The sequence below is a fragment of the Oncorhynchus clarkii genome, chromosome 4, assembly GCF_045791955.1.
Source record: "Oncorhynchus clarkii lewisi isolate Uvic-CL-2024 chromosome 4, UVic_Ocla_1.0, whole genome shotgun sequence".
In the NCBI taxonomy this organism is placed as follows: domain Eukaryota; kingdom Metazoa; phylum Chordata; class Actinopteri; order Salmoniformes; family Salmonidae; genus Oncorhynchus; species Oncorhynchus clarkii.
This window is the reverse complement of record NC_092150.1, coordinates 18,937,181-18,953,372: the sequence shown is the minus strand read 5'-3', so window position 1 is coordinate 18,953,372 and position 16,192 is coordinate 18,937,181. Positions and strand designations below refer to the sequence as shown.

The window sequence follows — 16,192 nt, the reverse complement described above, 5'->3', positions numbered from 1 at the left end:
CAAATGTATTAAATAAATATAAAAAATACATTATTTAGCAAATTCTTTATATTTCTCATACATCCTAAAAAAAATAATCTAAAAATCAATTTGAAATTAATATTTCCGTATGGGAATGATGGCCTAACAGAGATATAAAATAGCAAACACCTCTCTGTTGTGCTAATGCTTTGTTTGTCTGAGTTCTAGGATATCCTGTACAAGATAGTCTGATGAAATTCAAACTCAGAGGGTAAACATTGAGAATGTGAAGGTTTTAAGGGTTGGTTGAGAAGGACATCTCATTCTTGTATCTGTTTCAGTGTGGGGGGAGGAGGGAATGAGAGAGAGAGAGAGAGACGGGGAGGTAGGGTAGACAGAGGGGGGCAGGGAGGGTTAGGGGTAGAACGGTGAAGTCCCTAGAGCTTTCCACCACAGAACCACCCCCCCAGTTCCCACTAAACATGAAATTCCAAACGAGCTAACTCACCGCCAAACTGTGCATCAGCCAGCCAAGCCTTGACTCACAGTGCCCTTCACATACACACGAACATACACACATGTAACCAACAATAGCATTAGCATACACACACACAATCACACAAACACACACACACACACAGGATTGTGAAACCTAGACACTGGAAAATGCTAAATGTTCTCTCTTGACCCATAAATGCATTTCTTCTCTCCCCATCGCACCATATGCAACAAGATCTCACAGTTTGAAACAGTTTAACTTCAGTATTCAATGTTTGTCCAGGGGGGATAAATGTCCAATTTTGACGGCATTAATACTGAATAGTAAGGGTTAAGGTTTGGGATAGGGTTAAAACAAAATATATGTAAAGAAGTGCCTAACACTGGGATTGAATACGTGACCCTCGGAGCCAGAGCTCACAGCTTGGAGCCGTCCCCGGGCTTGGCTCCAGGCATAAGCAATATAGTGGTCGCTTAGGGCCCCTGGCCGCTAGTGTTTTTTGGGGGGAGGAACTGTCGGGATCTCAACTTACCATTGAGAGTAAGAATAGTAGAAAACACTAGGTACAATTTCGAAATTCTCTTGTCGTATCGGTCACTCAATTAGCTGACAATTAGCCATGTAAATGTTTTAATTGGTAGTTAATCCAGCCAGATATCTTAATTTGCAGTAATCATGGCCAAATATCGACCGGGCACGCAGGGCATATGGTCAGGGGCCCTGACTTTCAGGTCACCCCCATTGATGTTGTTAGTCATTCTCACACAAATATCGCATTAACATGGCATAAGTGATAGCAAAATGTGTAGAATTGTAGGAAATTAGCCTTGAAACTGCAAAAATATATCTCGACCGCATGGCAAAATGGGTAGAATTGCAAGAAATTAGCTAGCTGTAAAACTGCTACAACAAAAAAAGATGAGTAGAAATTACATTCAATGTTTCATCAAATTGCTAAATTTTCTCTCCGCCTCATGGCAAAATGTGTTGAATTGCAGGAAAGGAACTTTCAAACTAAAATGTTTCTCTCCGCCGTCAAGAGAAGAGCCACTAAAATACTTTTGCCGGTGAGGGGCCCCTAAAAGGCTAAAGCCGGCCATCCACAACATGTGAATGGGGATGGCCAATCCCTGATTATCCCCATCCACAACATCCTAGAAAGCTGCAAGCCTTCTTGATGGAAACAGCACTCACCATTGGACCTAGTGGCCAGTTTTGAAGGCATCTCCCAAAGTCCTGGGAACCTGGACGAACGTCAAAAATTGCCTTAGATCTTGAGTGACCAGGCTGCCATATATCCAGGAAATCACGAAGCTTGCATCAACAAGAGCTCTGGAGTGTTTTAATATGTTTATAAATGAGTTGTACTGCAAATTGCTTGTTGATCAGGGTAAAGTCAACAGTGCTGGGTGCCATTCATTCGTCTGCAGGGTCTGGGGCTCACATATGAGAGGGCCAGGCCGCTTGTAACTCCTCACACTCACTGACACCCAAGCCCAAAGTGGGATACAGCCAAATCTCACATTCCCATCTATCCTCTCTTACTCAATCCATCATTCTCACAGCCTCCACCACTTTCTCGCAGTCTCTGTCCTCTCTCCTACACACACACCTCTCATACTCTTCAGTTGTCTGCACTCAGTTCCCTCCAACTTCTCCTTCTCAATTCCCATCTCTCAGTCTCTATTTCACTCTCCTCCATCTCCTTGTCGGTTTATATACCCTTATGCACTCTTGGAAAAAAGGTTTCCAAAGGGGTTCTTTGGTTGTCCCCATAGGAGAACCCTTTTTTGTTCCAGGTAGAAATATAACCCTCTTTGGAAAGGGTTCTACATTGAACCGAAAAGGTTCTACCTGGAACCAAAAATGGTTCTTCAAAAGGTTATCCTATGGGGACAGCCGAAGAACCCTTTTAGGTTCTAGATGGCACTTTTTTTTTTCTAAGGGTGTACTCCTCAACCCTTCACTCTTAACACCTGTCTAAGTCTCAGTGGACCCTTTGCAGATGCCCTATCATGTTTTTGGATGGCTTTGTTAGCCAAGTCTAGCATCACAGCTTAGATCATGTCATGTAAACAATAACAGCACTATATGTATCAGGAACTCTTTTGCAATAGCAAATAAAAAAAATATATTTTTCAGTGAAGTTGTTCCAGATTTTCTGAGATTTCTTTAATGTCATTCAGAAGAAGAAAACATTGCTAAGTAATAAATGATGAGACAACCTTCTCATTAGTTGCCAAGTGATACTGTTTGGATGGACTTTGGTTTTGTACTGAGAATCTTGGTGGATTTGTTTTTGGGGAGCAGGGTTGTTTTGAAAAGGTGAATACTGTATCAGAACATTAAGAACATCTTCCTAATATGGAGTTACTCTCAGAACAGCCTAAATTCGTCCGGGCATGGACTCTACAAGGTGTCGAAAGCGTTCCACAGGGATGCTGGCCCATGTTGACTCCAATGCTTCCCACAGTTGTGTCAAGTTGGCTGGATGTCCTTTGGGTGGTGGACTATTCTTGATACTACACAAGGGAAACTGTTGAGCTTGAAAAACCCAGCAGCGTTGCAGTTCTTGACACACTCAAACTGGTGCGACTGGCACCTATTACCATACTCTGTTCAAAGGCACTTTAGTAATTAATATCAATAAGGGATCATAGCTTTTACCTGGATTCACCTGGTGGTCTATGTCATGGAAAGAACAGGTGTTCCTAATGTTTACTACACTCAGTGTATTGCAAGCAGTCGAGAAAATGGCATGTAATGGCAGCCTGTTAGCATTTCCCTGTCAGTGTACCATCTAACAGTTGGAATAATAGATTGGTTCACTTTCCCCTGGGGATACCATACAGGGAAGGTGCTGCCTGGACTATCAACACAATATGGGAGAGAGCCAAGTGTGGAGTAGCGAGTCATCCTGTGTGGCTCAGTTGGTGGACCATGGTGCTTGCAACTTCAAGGTTGTGGGTTCTATTCCCATGGGGGACCAGTATAGGGGGGAGTACAAAAGATTATGCACTCACTACTGTAAGTTTCTCTGGAAAAAGGCATCAGCTAAATTTCTAAAATGGGGAGGAGGGCTGAAGTAACACAGCTCTCAGAATACCTGCCTCAAGTTCCAAAATGTTGAGCTGCAGTTTTTCCTCCTGTTTTGGTCATTCTGTTGAAGTCAGCAAATTCATGTCACATTGTGTTTGACTGCAGCCAGGGAGAAGCTTCTCATCCTGTGAGTAACTTAGAGTGAGTGACTGTACGATCCTGTCAGAAAGATAGAATGTCTGTAGGCAGGCAGGGCAGTGGGAGAGGGGTGACCTATCCCACACACAGGAAGGGCCAAGGGAAAACAGTGATCCATCTTTCTGAACATGAAAAACAATGTCTGATCTAAGCGGGGATATGAAGGGTCATAACTGATTTTGTCTTGACTTGTCAATTAGAAGTTCTAAGGCAAATAAACAAACCATCGGAGCATCAGTCTGTTTTGTTTTTCAAAACGACCAATGTTGTGTTTGTTTTATATTGTCTCGTGTTTGTTTCATCCAAGTGAATCATTTTGTTCTGTATTGTGTTTGTAGCGGATTATTTGTGGTGGTATTGGACAACATTTGATTTCAGGAATGACTCACAAGGTGCATAAGACCTTTTGCTGAAAGTAGAGACAGAAAGAGGCAATCATTTTAATAGCACTACTGTATGTATAGTAGGCTACCATCAACACCTAAAGGGTGACACATTCAATGAGACAGATAAGTGTGTTTTCTAGCCTCAAACTAGTAATTTACCACGGCATGTATAATGTATTGGTGCCGACAAAGTGCAAAAACAAAAGACTTTGACTAAAGAAGCAAAACACACACATACCTGAGTAATTCAAAATAAATCATCTCCAGCCCAGCTACAGTAAGAAGGGATTCAGTGTATCTTGCGCTATTGAGTCAAACATCAGCATCACACCGACTTTGGCCTCTGGCAACTCAAATTGGTTGAGAATACCGCCATAAGCAAACAGGAAAATGCTCATCCAGAGGCTGCGCTCCTAGTTGCCGGGATCTTTAATGCAGGGAAACTTTAATACGTTTTACCAAATTTACACCAGCATGTTAAATGTGCAACCAGAGGGGAAAAAACTCTAGTGCACCTTTACTCCACATACAGAGACGCTTAGCATACAAAGCTCTCTCTTGCTCTCCATTTGGCAAATCTGACCATATTTATATCCTCCTGATTCCTGCTTACAAACAAAAATTCTAGCAGGTTGTACCAGTGACTCGGTCAATAAAAAAGTGATCAGATGAAGCAGATGCTGAGCTGCAAGACTGTTTTGTTAGCATAGGCTGGAATATGTTCCGGGAATCTTCCAATGGCATTGAGGAATACACAACATCAGTCACTGGCTTCATCAATAAGTGCATTGATGACGTCATCCCCACAGTGACTGTACGTACATACCCCAACTAGAAGCCATGGATTACAGGCAACAGCCGCACTAAGCTAAAGGGTAGAGCTGCCGCTTTCAAGGAGCGGGACTCTAACCCGGAAGCTTATAAGAAATCCCGTTATGCCCTCCCTTGGTGTCCACATCACCAACAAACTAACATGGTTCAAGCACACCAAGACTGTCGTGAAAAGGGCACGACAAAACCTATTCCCCCTCAGGAGACTGAAAAGATTTGGCATGGGTCTTCAGATCCTCAAAAGGTTCTACAGCTGCACCATCGAGAGCATCCTGGTTGCATCACTGCCTGGTACGGCAACTGCTCGGCCTCTGACCGCAAGGCACTACAGAGGGTAGTGCGTTCGGCCCAGTACATCACTGGGCTTCCTGCCATCCAGGACCTCTATACCAGGCAGTGTCAGAGGAAGGCCAAAAAGACTCCAGCCACCCTAGTCTGTTCTCTCTGATACCGCATGGCAAGCAGTACCGGAGCTCCAAATCTAGGTCCAAGAGGATTCTAAACAGCTTCAACCCCCAAGCCATAAGACTCCTGAACATCAAATCAAATGGCTTTTACACTGCTGCTACTCTCTGTTATCTATGCATAGTCACTTTAATAACTCTACCTACATGTACATATTACCTCAATTACCTTGACTAACCTGTGCCCATGCACATTGACTCTGTACTGGTACCCCCTGCTGCTCTTTAATTATTTGTTACTTTAATTTCCTTTTCTTATTTTCGTTTTTTTGTGTGTTATTTTTAAACTTCATTGTTGGTTAGGGCTTGTAAGTAAGCATTTCACTGTAAGGTCTACTACACCTGTTGTGTTTGGCGCGTGTGACAAATTACATTTGATTTGATTTGGTTTCATCCAGACCTCCAGTCATGACATGAACCTGGGGAATACGGAATGATCCCGCCCTATTCAGTTTGGCACTGGGAGACGTGAGAGTTGGACGTTTCAGAGAAGGGAGAAGTCGCTGAATAAAGGACCATTAAAAAGTTTGACGGATGTGAGAATACTGTTTCGGAGTTGTGGGCTATAGCTAATTTATCGGAATGACATTTTAGCGGGAATATCAATAACAGGCATATTCATATAGTTTACTTGAATGTCCGCGATAAAATATGGAATCGATGCCACGACGTAATCCGAGGATTGTTTGGATATTGAAGCAGGGATTTTGAACCAACACATCTGTCAAGGGGCTATATGAACGTATCCATATTTACTATCTCAAATGAAAATGTAAACAGTCCTTCAGGTAGGTCTAGGTTTGACTGATGTTCCTAATTTTAATAATATACCATTTCATTCTTTTACAGCGAACCCTTACAAAAATCCGATTGTGCCCTTACGAAAAATATTGCATTCAGTATGAGGTTTAACTACGGTACACTGTAGTATAACTGCGGTACACTCTTAGAGTGCAGAATAACTGCAGTATGCTGTAAATACTGCGTCCAAAATAAAACCGTTTTTTCACTGCTGTAATTTTGCAGTTACTGTGTCCAAAATACAACTATCAACCGCTGATTATGTACTTTTACTGCAGTTTCAAAACTGCCCTTACAAAAAAAGATTGCCGTTTTTAAACTGCAGTAAAAGTACATACATACAGTAACTGAAGTCGACTGTGGTATTTTGGATGCAGTAATAACTGCAGTGTACTGCAATTGGACTGCAGTTATACTGCACTCTAACTGCAGTTACACTGCAAAATTACTACAGTAAAAAATTGGTTATTTTGGACACAGTATTTACAGCATACTGAGTTATTCTGCACTCTAACACTGTACCGCAGTTATACTTCAGTGTACCGCAATTATACTACAGTGTAAGTCTTCTGCACTCTAACAGTGTACCGCAGTTATACTACAGTGTACCGCAGTTATACTACAGTGTACCGCAGTTATACTACAGTGTAAGTCTTCTGCACTCTAACAGTGTACGGCAGTTATACTACAGTGTACCGTAGTTATACTACAGTGTAAGTCTTCTGCACTCTAACAGTGTACGGCAGTTATACTACAGTGTAAGTCTTCTGCACTCTAACAGTGTACGGCAGTTATACTACAGTGTAAGTCTTCTGCACTCTAACAGTGTACGGCAGTTATACTACAGTGTAAGTCTTCTGCACTCTAACGGCAGTATTTTCAGTAGGCTGCAGTTATTCTGCACTATAATTGCAGTTATACTACAGCGTACTGGAGTTACACAGCACTCTGACAGCAATCTTTTATAGTAAGGGAAAAAAATAACTATTTCATTCGAGTGATTACTGGCAAACACATTAGTAATGAACCATCTTACTTTGTCAGTTCTTATTCTAATAAGATGGGCAGAATGGAAGTAACACATTCTATCCAAACATAGGGGAAATAATTATCCACCAAACTTACGCTCTTCAATAATGTATTTTTGAATACAGATGCAAATGTTTTGAATGACATCAAGATGTAGAAAACCTGTTCTTAAATGTAATTCATTATGAAGCATGCCTATAGCATGCCTTTGCAGCCTACTAAACGTTTTCAAACTAACCTGAGATGTGACATGAGATTTGTCAGTTAATTCTTACCCTCTGGCATGGAATATCTCATGGGTTAAATCAACATATTAGCAATTCCTTCATTCATAATAAAGTTCCTACTGAATTAGGGAAATACATTTTAATGCAGTCTATCCAACAGGTCCCTCCCTATAAAGAGTGTGATACCAACAGTGCCAGATAAAGTAGTCCACTGCCAGTAGATCCTCTGTCTACAGTCGGTGGTGTTCTGGCGCCCTCTGTTGTGTGACGAGGGAAGGCCAGGGACAGACAGGATGGAGAACGTGTTTGAGGAGGGGATGAACCCTGTTATCATTGCCCACTACAACCACTCTGGGAAGTGGGGTCGACCTCGGAGCAGTGCGGCCTGTAAGACTGTTGTCCTCCTCCTCATCTGTGTCCTCATCGTGCTGGAGAACATCACAGTGCTGCTGGCGCTGTGGAGGAACAAACGCTTCCACAGTCGCATGTACTTCCTCATCGGTAACCTGGCCCTGTCTGACCTGTTGGCTGGGGTGGCCTATATGGTTAACATCTTCACCTCTGGTAGCAGGACCTTCTTCCTGACGCCGGCCCAGTGGCTGGCAAGAGAGGGAAGCATGTTCGTGGCCCTCAGTGCATCCACCTTCAGCCTACTGGCCATCGGTATCGAGAGACACATGACCATGGTTCGTCTGCGTCCGTGCGAGGCGGCGGGGCGGGGGAGGTTACTGGGGCTGCTGGGGGCATGCTGGGCCGTGTCGGTGCTGCTCAGTGCCCTGCCTTCCCTGGGCTGGAACTGCCTGGAGCACCTGGCCTCATGCTCTACCGTGCTGCCCCTCTATGACAAGAGTTACGTGGCTTTCTGCATCAGCGTGTTTAGTGCCCTGCTGGTGGCCATCATCATCCTCTACATCCGCATCTACCGGCTGGTGACGTCCAGCGGGCGGAAGGTTAGCAGCAGGCCCTCGGAGCGCTCGCTGGCCCTGCTGAGGACGGTGGTGATAGTTCTGGGGGTGTTTGTGATGTGCTGGGCCCCGCTGTTCCTGCTGCTGCTTCTGGACGTGGGCTGCAGTCCGGAGCGCTGCCCTGTGCTCTACCATGTGGACTGGTTCATTGCCCTGGCTGTGCTCAACTCAGCACTCAACCCCCTCATCTACACCCTGTCCAGCAGGGAGATGAGAGCAGCTTTCTTCAGGCTGCTGTGCTGCTATCAGCCTCAACTGGAGGCCCCAGCCCCCATGGCAGGCAACCCCCACCTGGGGACTGTCATCCCCACGGCTGAGAACAGCAAGTCCAGTGTGGGGGGAGGAGGTAGTGGGATAACGGGGGCGGCCAAGTCTCTGACCCGGGGGAAGATTGCAACGCCCCTGAACTCTAACAACCAGCATTTAGACCCCTCCGCTCCCACGGTGCCACACCTCTCTGGACCGGCCGACCTTCTGTCAGCGGTGCTGGTCAAGGCTGGGGCACTGCCCTCCCTCAGCAAGTTCTGACTGGACAGCTAATTCACTGTAGACTGGTCCCAGATATGTATGTGCTCTAGTAGTCTAGCCAACTACTCTGACTATCGTTGTCATGCCATGTTTGTCATAGTTGGCTAATGCACATCCAGATATTGGACCAGGCTAGATTCACACGACATGGCTAGCTGACAATGCTGTGTGTGGGCATTGTACAGGCATGAACAATGAGACAATTTCAGTATGTACTGGTGAAAGTAATGACCGAGGAGACCTTGGGTAAACACTTGGATGAGGTTTCTACTGATGAACCAAAGCGAAGATCCGCGAAGGATCTACTCTTACCATAGCTCATCTAAAGCCACTATTTTGCAAAAACATTCAAAGGACACACATTGAACCTTTGTACCTAATACATAATTTACATAACTATGGAACACAATGCAAAATGTTACCAAGTCATGCAAAAGAGCAGGGCTGTTTAATGTTGGTCCTGGAGGGCCAAAACACTTCTGTTTTTCATCTTCTCTTTCTAACCAGGGACTGATTCAGACCTGGGACACCAGGTGAGTGCAGTTGACTACCAGGTACAAACAAAAATCAGAAGTGTTTTGAATTGAACAGCCCTGTAATAGAGCATAATATAGCTTTATTAACTATATATATTGTGGGATCAGTGAATGAATTGTTTATAAACTGTTTATATGTGTGTAATAGAGGATGGGTGGTGTGCAACTAAAAGTAGGATCACTGTGTATTGCACATGCAGTGTCTATTGTTTTTCCGATTCACCTGCCTTTCTCTTTCTATGTCAGCACAGGATATTTATTTTCAATGAAGACCAAGGCCTTCTTAGTGCTATTAACTGTGTGACAATCCTTTGTGTGTATGCCTTAACTGTATAGTGAGTAAAATATTGATTTTGTAATGATTTGAAGTTTACTGCCAGAGTAAGGAACGTGTCAATATCGATTCTGGTAACTCTCAGCAACATAGATGCAAGACACTCACACAAATTATTTAACCAACAATGGACTAAGTTACATTTAAATCTTGAGTGGTGTGGTGTCTAAAACCATTGCATACCAATTGAATAAAAACGATTCTTGCTTCATAAGCATTGGTAGCTTTTCGTGGTTTTGTATGTTAGGCTTTCATGTAATGCATTCTCAGAGTAGTTACTGTACACAACAACATTGCAGCATGTTTTCTCACATGTTTCTCTTATGTTTTAATTCAATTTGCTACTGTATGTAGACATGACATAAGTTACATTTGAACTTGTTTTAGTTAAGGGCCATATCCCAAGTCTTAATCATCCCAATTTTAACAGGGATCCTAATCCACAAGATAATAAACATACTATCATTAATGAGACAGAATAAAGGTATATTATAATGGTTTATTAACTCTTCAGATGATACCGTTTAATATCCTAATATAAAATATCCAGGCCATTCATTCAACCCTTTCACACAAAATTTGCAAGCTATTCTTTCAGAAATTAATCTTGCATATCATGAAAGGATTTCAACAACTCATTCTGTTTGACACTGCTACCTAGTGGGGAAAGAAAGGAATTAGAGAAGGGAGGCTGCATCAGGTACTGCTGGAATGTCTACCAATGAATGGCATGTCCATCTTTTTGTGAGAAATTAAATGTGTGAATAACTAGCTTACTAATATTTACAAATGTGGGAATGGTCTTTTTGGGCTCAACTGGTAATGAATGGTGTGGCTGTTGAACAAGTGGAGGAGACTAAATTACTTGGCGTTACTTTAGATAGTAAACTGTCATGGTCAAAACTGTCACGCCTTGATCTGTTTCACCTGTTCCTGTGATTGTCTCCACCCCTTCCAGGTGTCACTTATTTTCCCCAGTGTTTTCATCCCTGTGTTTCCTGTCTCTCTGTGCCAGTTCGTCTTGTATGTTTCCAAGTCAACTAGCGTTTTTCCCGTTCTCCTGCTTTTTGCATTCTCCTTTTTCTAGTCCTCCCGGTTTTGACCCTTGCCTGTTTCTGGACTTTGTACCCGCCTGCCTGACCATTCTGCCTGCCTTCATGACGAGCCTGTCTGCCACTTTGTACCTCCTCGACTCTTATCTGGTTTTGACCTTTTTGCCTGTCCACGACCATTCTCTTGCCTACCCCTTTGGATGAATAAACATTGTAAGACTCCAACCATCTGCCTCCTGTGTCTGCATTTGGGTATCGCCTTGTGCCTTAATACAAAACATATAGATTCAATGGTGGTAAAGATGGGGAGAGGTCTGTCCGTAATAAAGAGATGCTCTGCTTTTTTGACACCACACTAAAAAAAGCTAATTCTGCAGGCTCTAGTTTAGACTAATCTTGTTTATTGTCCAGCCGTGTGGTCCAGTGCTGCAAGGAAATATCTAGTTAAGCTGCAGCTGGCCCAGAACAGAGCGGCACGTTTTGCTTATAATTGCTATCAGAGGGCTGATATAAATACTATTCATGCCAGTATCTCTTGGTTAAGAGTTATCAGCCCCGGTCTGCTAACTGCTAGCTTGTTTAGCCCCGGCCTACTAACTGTTAGCGTGTTAGCATCGGCCTGCTAACTGTCTGAATCGCCGTGTTCCCAGTCAGCCCAACCACTCACTGGACCCATATGTTCACCTGGCTACGCATTCCTCTCTAATATCAATATGCCTCGTTCATTACTGTCCTGGTTAGTGATTACTGTCTTATTTCACTGTAGAGCCTCTAGCCCTGCTCAATATGCCTTAAAACGTCTTATGGCTGCAGGGCAGTATTGAGTAGCTTGGATGAAGAGGTGCCCAGAGTAAACTGCCTGCTCCTCAGTCCCAGTTGCTAATATATGCATATTATTATTCGTATTGGATAGAAACCACTGAAGTTTCTAAAACTGTTTGAATGATGTCTGTGAGTATAACAGAACTCATATGGCAGGCAAAAACCTGAGAAAAAATCCAATCAGGAAGTGGGAAATCTGAGGTTGGTCGATTTTCAACTCAGCCCCTATTGAAGTTACAGTGGGATATTGGTCATCTTGCACTTCCTAAGGCTTCCACTATTTGTCAACCGTCTTTAGAAACTTGAGGCTTATACTGTGAAGTGGGGCCGAATGAGAGTGGATTGAGTCAGAGGTCTGGCATCAGTCACGTGCTGGTCACGCGCATTTCACATGAGAGGTATCTCCCGTTCCTTTGCTTTTCTGAAGACAAAGTAATTCTCCGGTTGGAATTTATGTTAAAAACATCCTAAAGATTGATCCCATACATCGTTTGACAAGTTTCTATGGTCTGTAACGGAACTAGTGAACGCGCTTCGTGAGTTTTGATTTGTTTACCAAATGCGCTAACAAAAGTAGCTATTTGGACATAAATGATGGACATTATTAAACAAATCAAACATTGATTGTGGACCTGGGATTCCTGGGAGTGCATTCTGATGAAGATCATCAAAGGTAAGTGAATATTTACAATGTTATTTCTGACTTCTGTTGACTCCAACATGGCGGTTATATGTATTTGTTCTCTGAGCGCTGTTCTCAGATTATAGCATGGTTTGCTTTTTCCGTAAAGCTTTTTTTAAATCTGACACAGCGGTTGCATTAAGGAGCTGTATATCTTTAATTCCATGTATAACACTTGTATTTTCATCAACATTTATGATGAGTATTTCTGTAAATTGATGTGGCTGCAAATTCACCGTATGTTTTTGGAACTACTGAACATAACGCGCCCAATGTATACTGAGATTTTTTTATATAAATATGAATTTTACCAAACAAAACATACATGTATTGTGTAACATGAAGTCCTATGAGTGTCATCTGATGAAGATCATCAAAGGTTAGTGATTAATTTTATCTCTATTTGTGCTTTTTGTGACTCCTCTCTTTGACTGGAAAAATGGCTGTGTTTTTCTGTGGCTTGGCTCTGGCCTAACATAATCGTTTGTGGTGCTTTCGCTGTAAAGCCATTTTGAAATCGGACACTTTGGTGGGATTAACAACAAGATTACCTTTAAAATGGTATAAAATACTTGTATGCTTGAGGAATTTTAATTATGGGATTTCTGTTGTTTTGAATTTGGCGCCCTGCACTTTCACTGGCTGTTGTCATATCGATCCTGTTAACAGGATTGCAGCCCTAAGAAGTTCCAACCATGTTGTTCCACCTCCTACATATGCGATGACATTACCTGGTTTAAACATCTCTAGAGACTATATCTCTCAATGCCTAGGTTTACCTCCAATGTACTCACATCCTACCTTACCTTTGTCTGTACACTATGCCTTGGATCTATGCTATCGTGCCCAGAAACCTGTTCCTTTTACTCTCTGTTCCGAACGTGCTGGACGGCCAGTTCGTATAGCATTTACCCGTACCCTTATCCTACTTCTCCTCTGTTCCTCTGGTGATTTAGAGGTTAATCCAGGTCCTGCATGCATGTTAACATTAGAAGCCTACTCCCTAAGTTTGTTTTACTCACTGCTTTAGCACACTGCACACCTGGATGTCTTAGTCGTGTCTGAGTCCTGGCTTAGGAAAACCACCAAAAACCTTGAAATCTCCATCGCTAACTATAACATTTTCCGCCAAGATAGAACTGCCAAAGGGGGTGTTGCAATCTACTGCAAAGATAGCCTGCAGAGTTCTGTCCTACTATCCAAGTCTGTACCCAAACAATTCAAACTTCTACTTCTAAAAATTCACCTTTCCAGAAACATGTCTCTCACTGTTGCCGCTTGCTATAGACCTCCCTCTGCCCCCAGCTGTGCCCTCGATACCATATGTGAATTGATTGCCCCCCATCTATCTTCAGAGCTTGTGCTACTAGGTGACCTAAACTGGGACATTCTTAACACCTCGGCTATCCTAAAATCCAAGCTTGATGCCCTCAATCTCAAACAAATGATCAATGAACCTACCTACCAGGTACAACTCCAAATCCGTAAACACGGGCACCCTCATAGATATAATTCTAACTAACTCACCCTCCAAATACACCTCTGCTGTTTTCAATCAAGATCTCAGTGATCACTGCCTCATTGTCTGCATCCGTAATGGGTCTGCGACCAAACGACCACCCCTCATCACTGTCAAACGCTCCATAAAACACTTCTGCGAGCAGGCCTTTCTAATTGACCAAGCCGGGGTATCCTGGAATGACATAGACCTCATCCCATCAGTAGATGATGCCTGGCTATTCTTTAAAAGTGCCTTCCTCACCATCTTAAATAAAAATGCCCCATTCAAAAAATGTAGAACTAGGAATAGATATAGTCCTTGGTTCACTCCAGACCTGTCTGACCTTGACCAGCACAAAAACATCCTGTGGCGTTCTGCATTAGCATCGCATAGCCCCCGTGATATGAAACTTTTCATGGAAGTTAGGAACAAATATACACAGGCAGTTAGGAAAGCTAAGGCTAGCTTTTTCAAACAGAAATTTGCATCCTGTAGTACTAACTCAAAAAGGTTCTGGGACACTGTAAAGTCCATGGAGAATAAGAGCACCTCTTCCCTGCTGCCCACTGCTCTGAGGCTAGGAAACACTGTCACCACCGATAAATCCACTATAATTGAGAATTGCAAAAAGCATTTCTCTACGGCTGGCCATGTTTTCCACCTGGATACTCCAACCCCGGTCAACTGCCCGGCACCCTTCACAGCAACCCGCCAAAGCCTCCACCATTTCTCCTTTACCCAAATCCAGATAATTATCTGCCGAAATTGTTGCAACCCCTATTACTAGCCTGTTCAACCTCTCTTTCATATCGTCTGAGATTCCCAAAGATTGGAAAGCTGCCGCGGTCATCCGCCTCTTCAAAGGGGGTGACACTCTAGAGCCAAACTGCTACAGACCTATATCTATCCTACCCTGTCTTTCTAAGGTCTTCGAAAGCCAAGTTAACAAACAGATTACCGACCATTTCGAATCCCACCGTACCTTCTCCACTATGCAATCTGGTTTCAGAGCTGGTCATGGGTGCACCTCAGCCACGCTCAAGGTCCTAAACGACATCATAACCGCCATCGATAAGAGATATTACTGTGCAGCTGTATTCATCGACCTGGCCAAGGCTTTCGACTCTGTCAATCAACACATTCTTATTGGCAGACTCGACAGCCTTGGTTTCTCAAATGATTGCCTCGCCTGATTTACCAACTACTTCGCTGATAGAGTTCAGTGTGTCAAATCGGAAGGCCTGTTGTTCGAACCTTTGGCAGTCTCTATGGGTGTGCCACACGGTTCAATCCTCAGGCCGACTCTCTTCTCTGTTAACATCAACGATGTTGCTCTTGCTGCTGGTGATTCTCTGGTACACCTCTACGCAGACGACACCATTCTGTATACTTCTGGCCCCTCTTTGGACACTGTGTTAGCAAACCTCCAGACGAGCTTCAATGCCATACAACTCTCTTTCCGTGGCCTCCAGCTGCTCTTAAACGCAAGTAAAACTAAATGCATGCTATTCAACCGATCACTGCCTGCACCTACTCGCCCGTCCAGCATCACTACTCTGGATGGCTCCGACTTAGAATACGTGGACAACTACAAATACCTAGGTGTCTGGTTAGACTGTAAACTCTCCTTCCAGACTCACATTAAGCATCTCCAATCCAAAATTAAATCTAGAATTGGCTTCCTATTTCGCAACAAAGCATCCTTCTCTCATGCTGCCAAACATGCCCTCATAAAACTGACCATCCTACCGATCCTCGACTTCGGTGATGTCATCTATAAAATAGCCTCCAACACTCTACTCAACAAACTGGATGCAGTCTATCACAGTGCCATCCGTTTTGTCACCAAAGCCCCATACACTACCCACCATTGTGACCTGTACACTCTCGTTGGTTGGCCCTCGCTTCATACTCATCGCCAAACCCACTGGCTACAGGTTATCTACCAGTCTCTGCTATGTAAAGCCCCGCCTTATCTCAGCTCACTGGTCACCATAGCAGCACCCACTCGTAGCACGCGCTCCAGCAGGTATATCTCACTGGTCACCCCCAAAGCGAATTCCTCGTTTGGTCGTCTTTCCTTCCAGTTCTCTGCTGCCAATGACTGGAACAAACTGCAAAAATCTCTGAAGCTGGAGACTCATATCTCCCTCACTAGCTTTAAGCATCAGCTGTCAGAGCAGCTCACAGATCACTGCACCTGTACATAGCCCATCTGTAAACAGCCCATCTATCTACCTACCTCATCCCCATACAGTATTTATTTATTTATCTTTCTCCTTTGAACCCCAGTATCTCTACTTGCACATTCATTTTCTGCACATCTACCATTTCAGT

General features: G+C 43.5%; 1 protein-coding gene across 1 annotated transcript; it reads left to right on the top strand.

The window, feature by feature from the left end:
* Positions 1–5,833: 5,833 nt before the first annotated feature.
* Positions 5,834–11,073, top strand: LOC139407608 (sphingosine-1-phosphate receptor 3a). Its single transcript, XM_071151434.1, has 2 exons — positions 5,834–6,166; positions 7,596–11,073. Exon 2 carries the CDS (start codon positions 7,729–7,731, stop codon positions 8,926–8,928), a length of 1,200 nt encoding a protein of 399 aa, XP_071007535.1. The 5' UTR covers positions 5,834–6,166; positions 7,596–7,728; the 3' UTR covers positions 8,929–11,073.
* Positions 11,074–16,192: the final 5,119 nt, after the last annotated feature.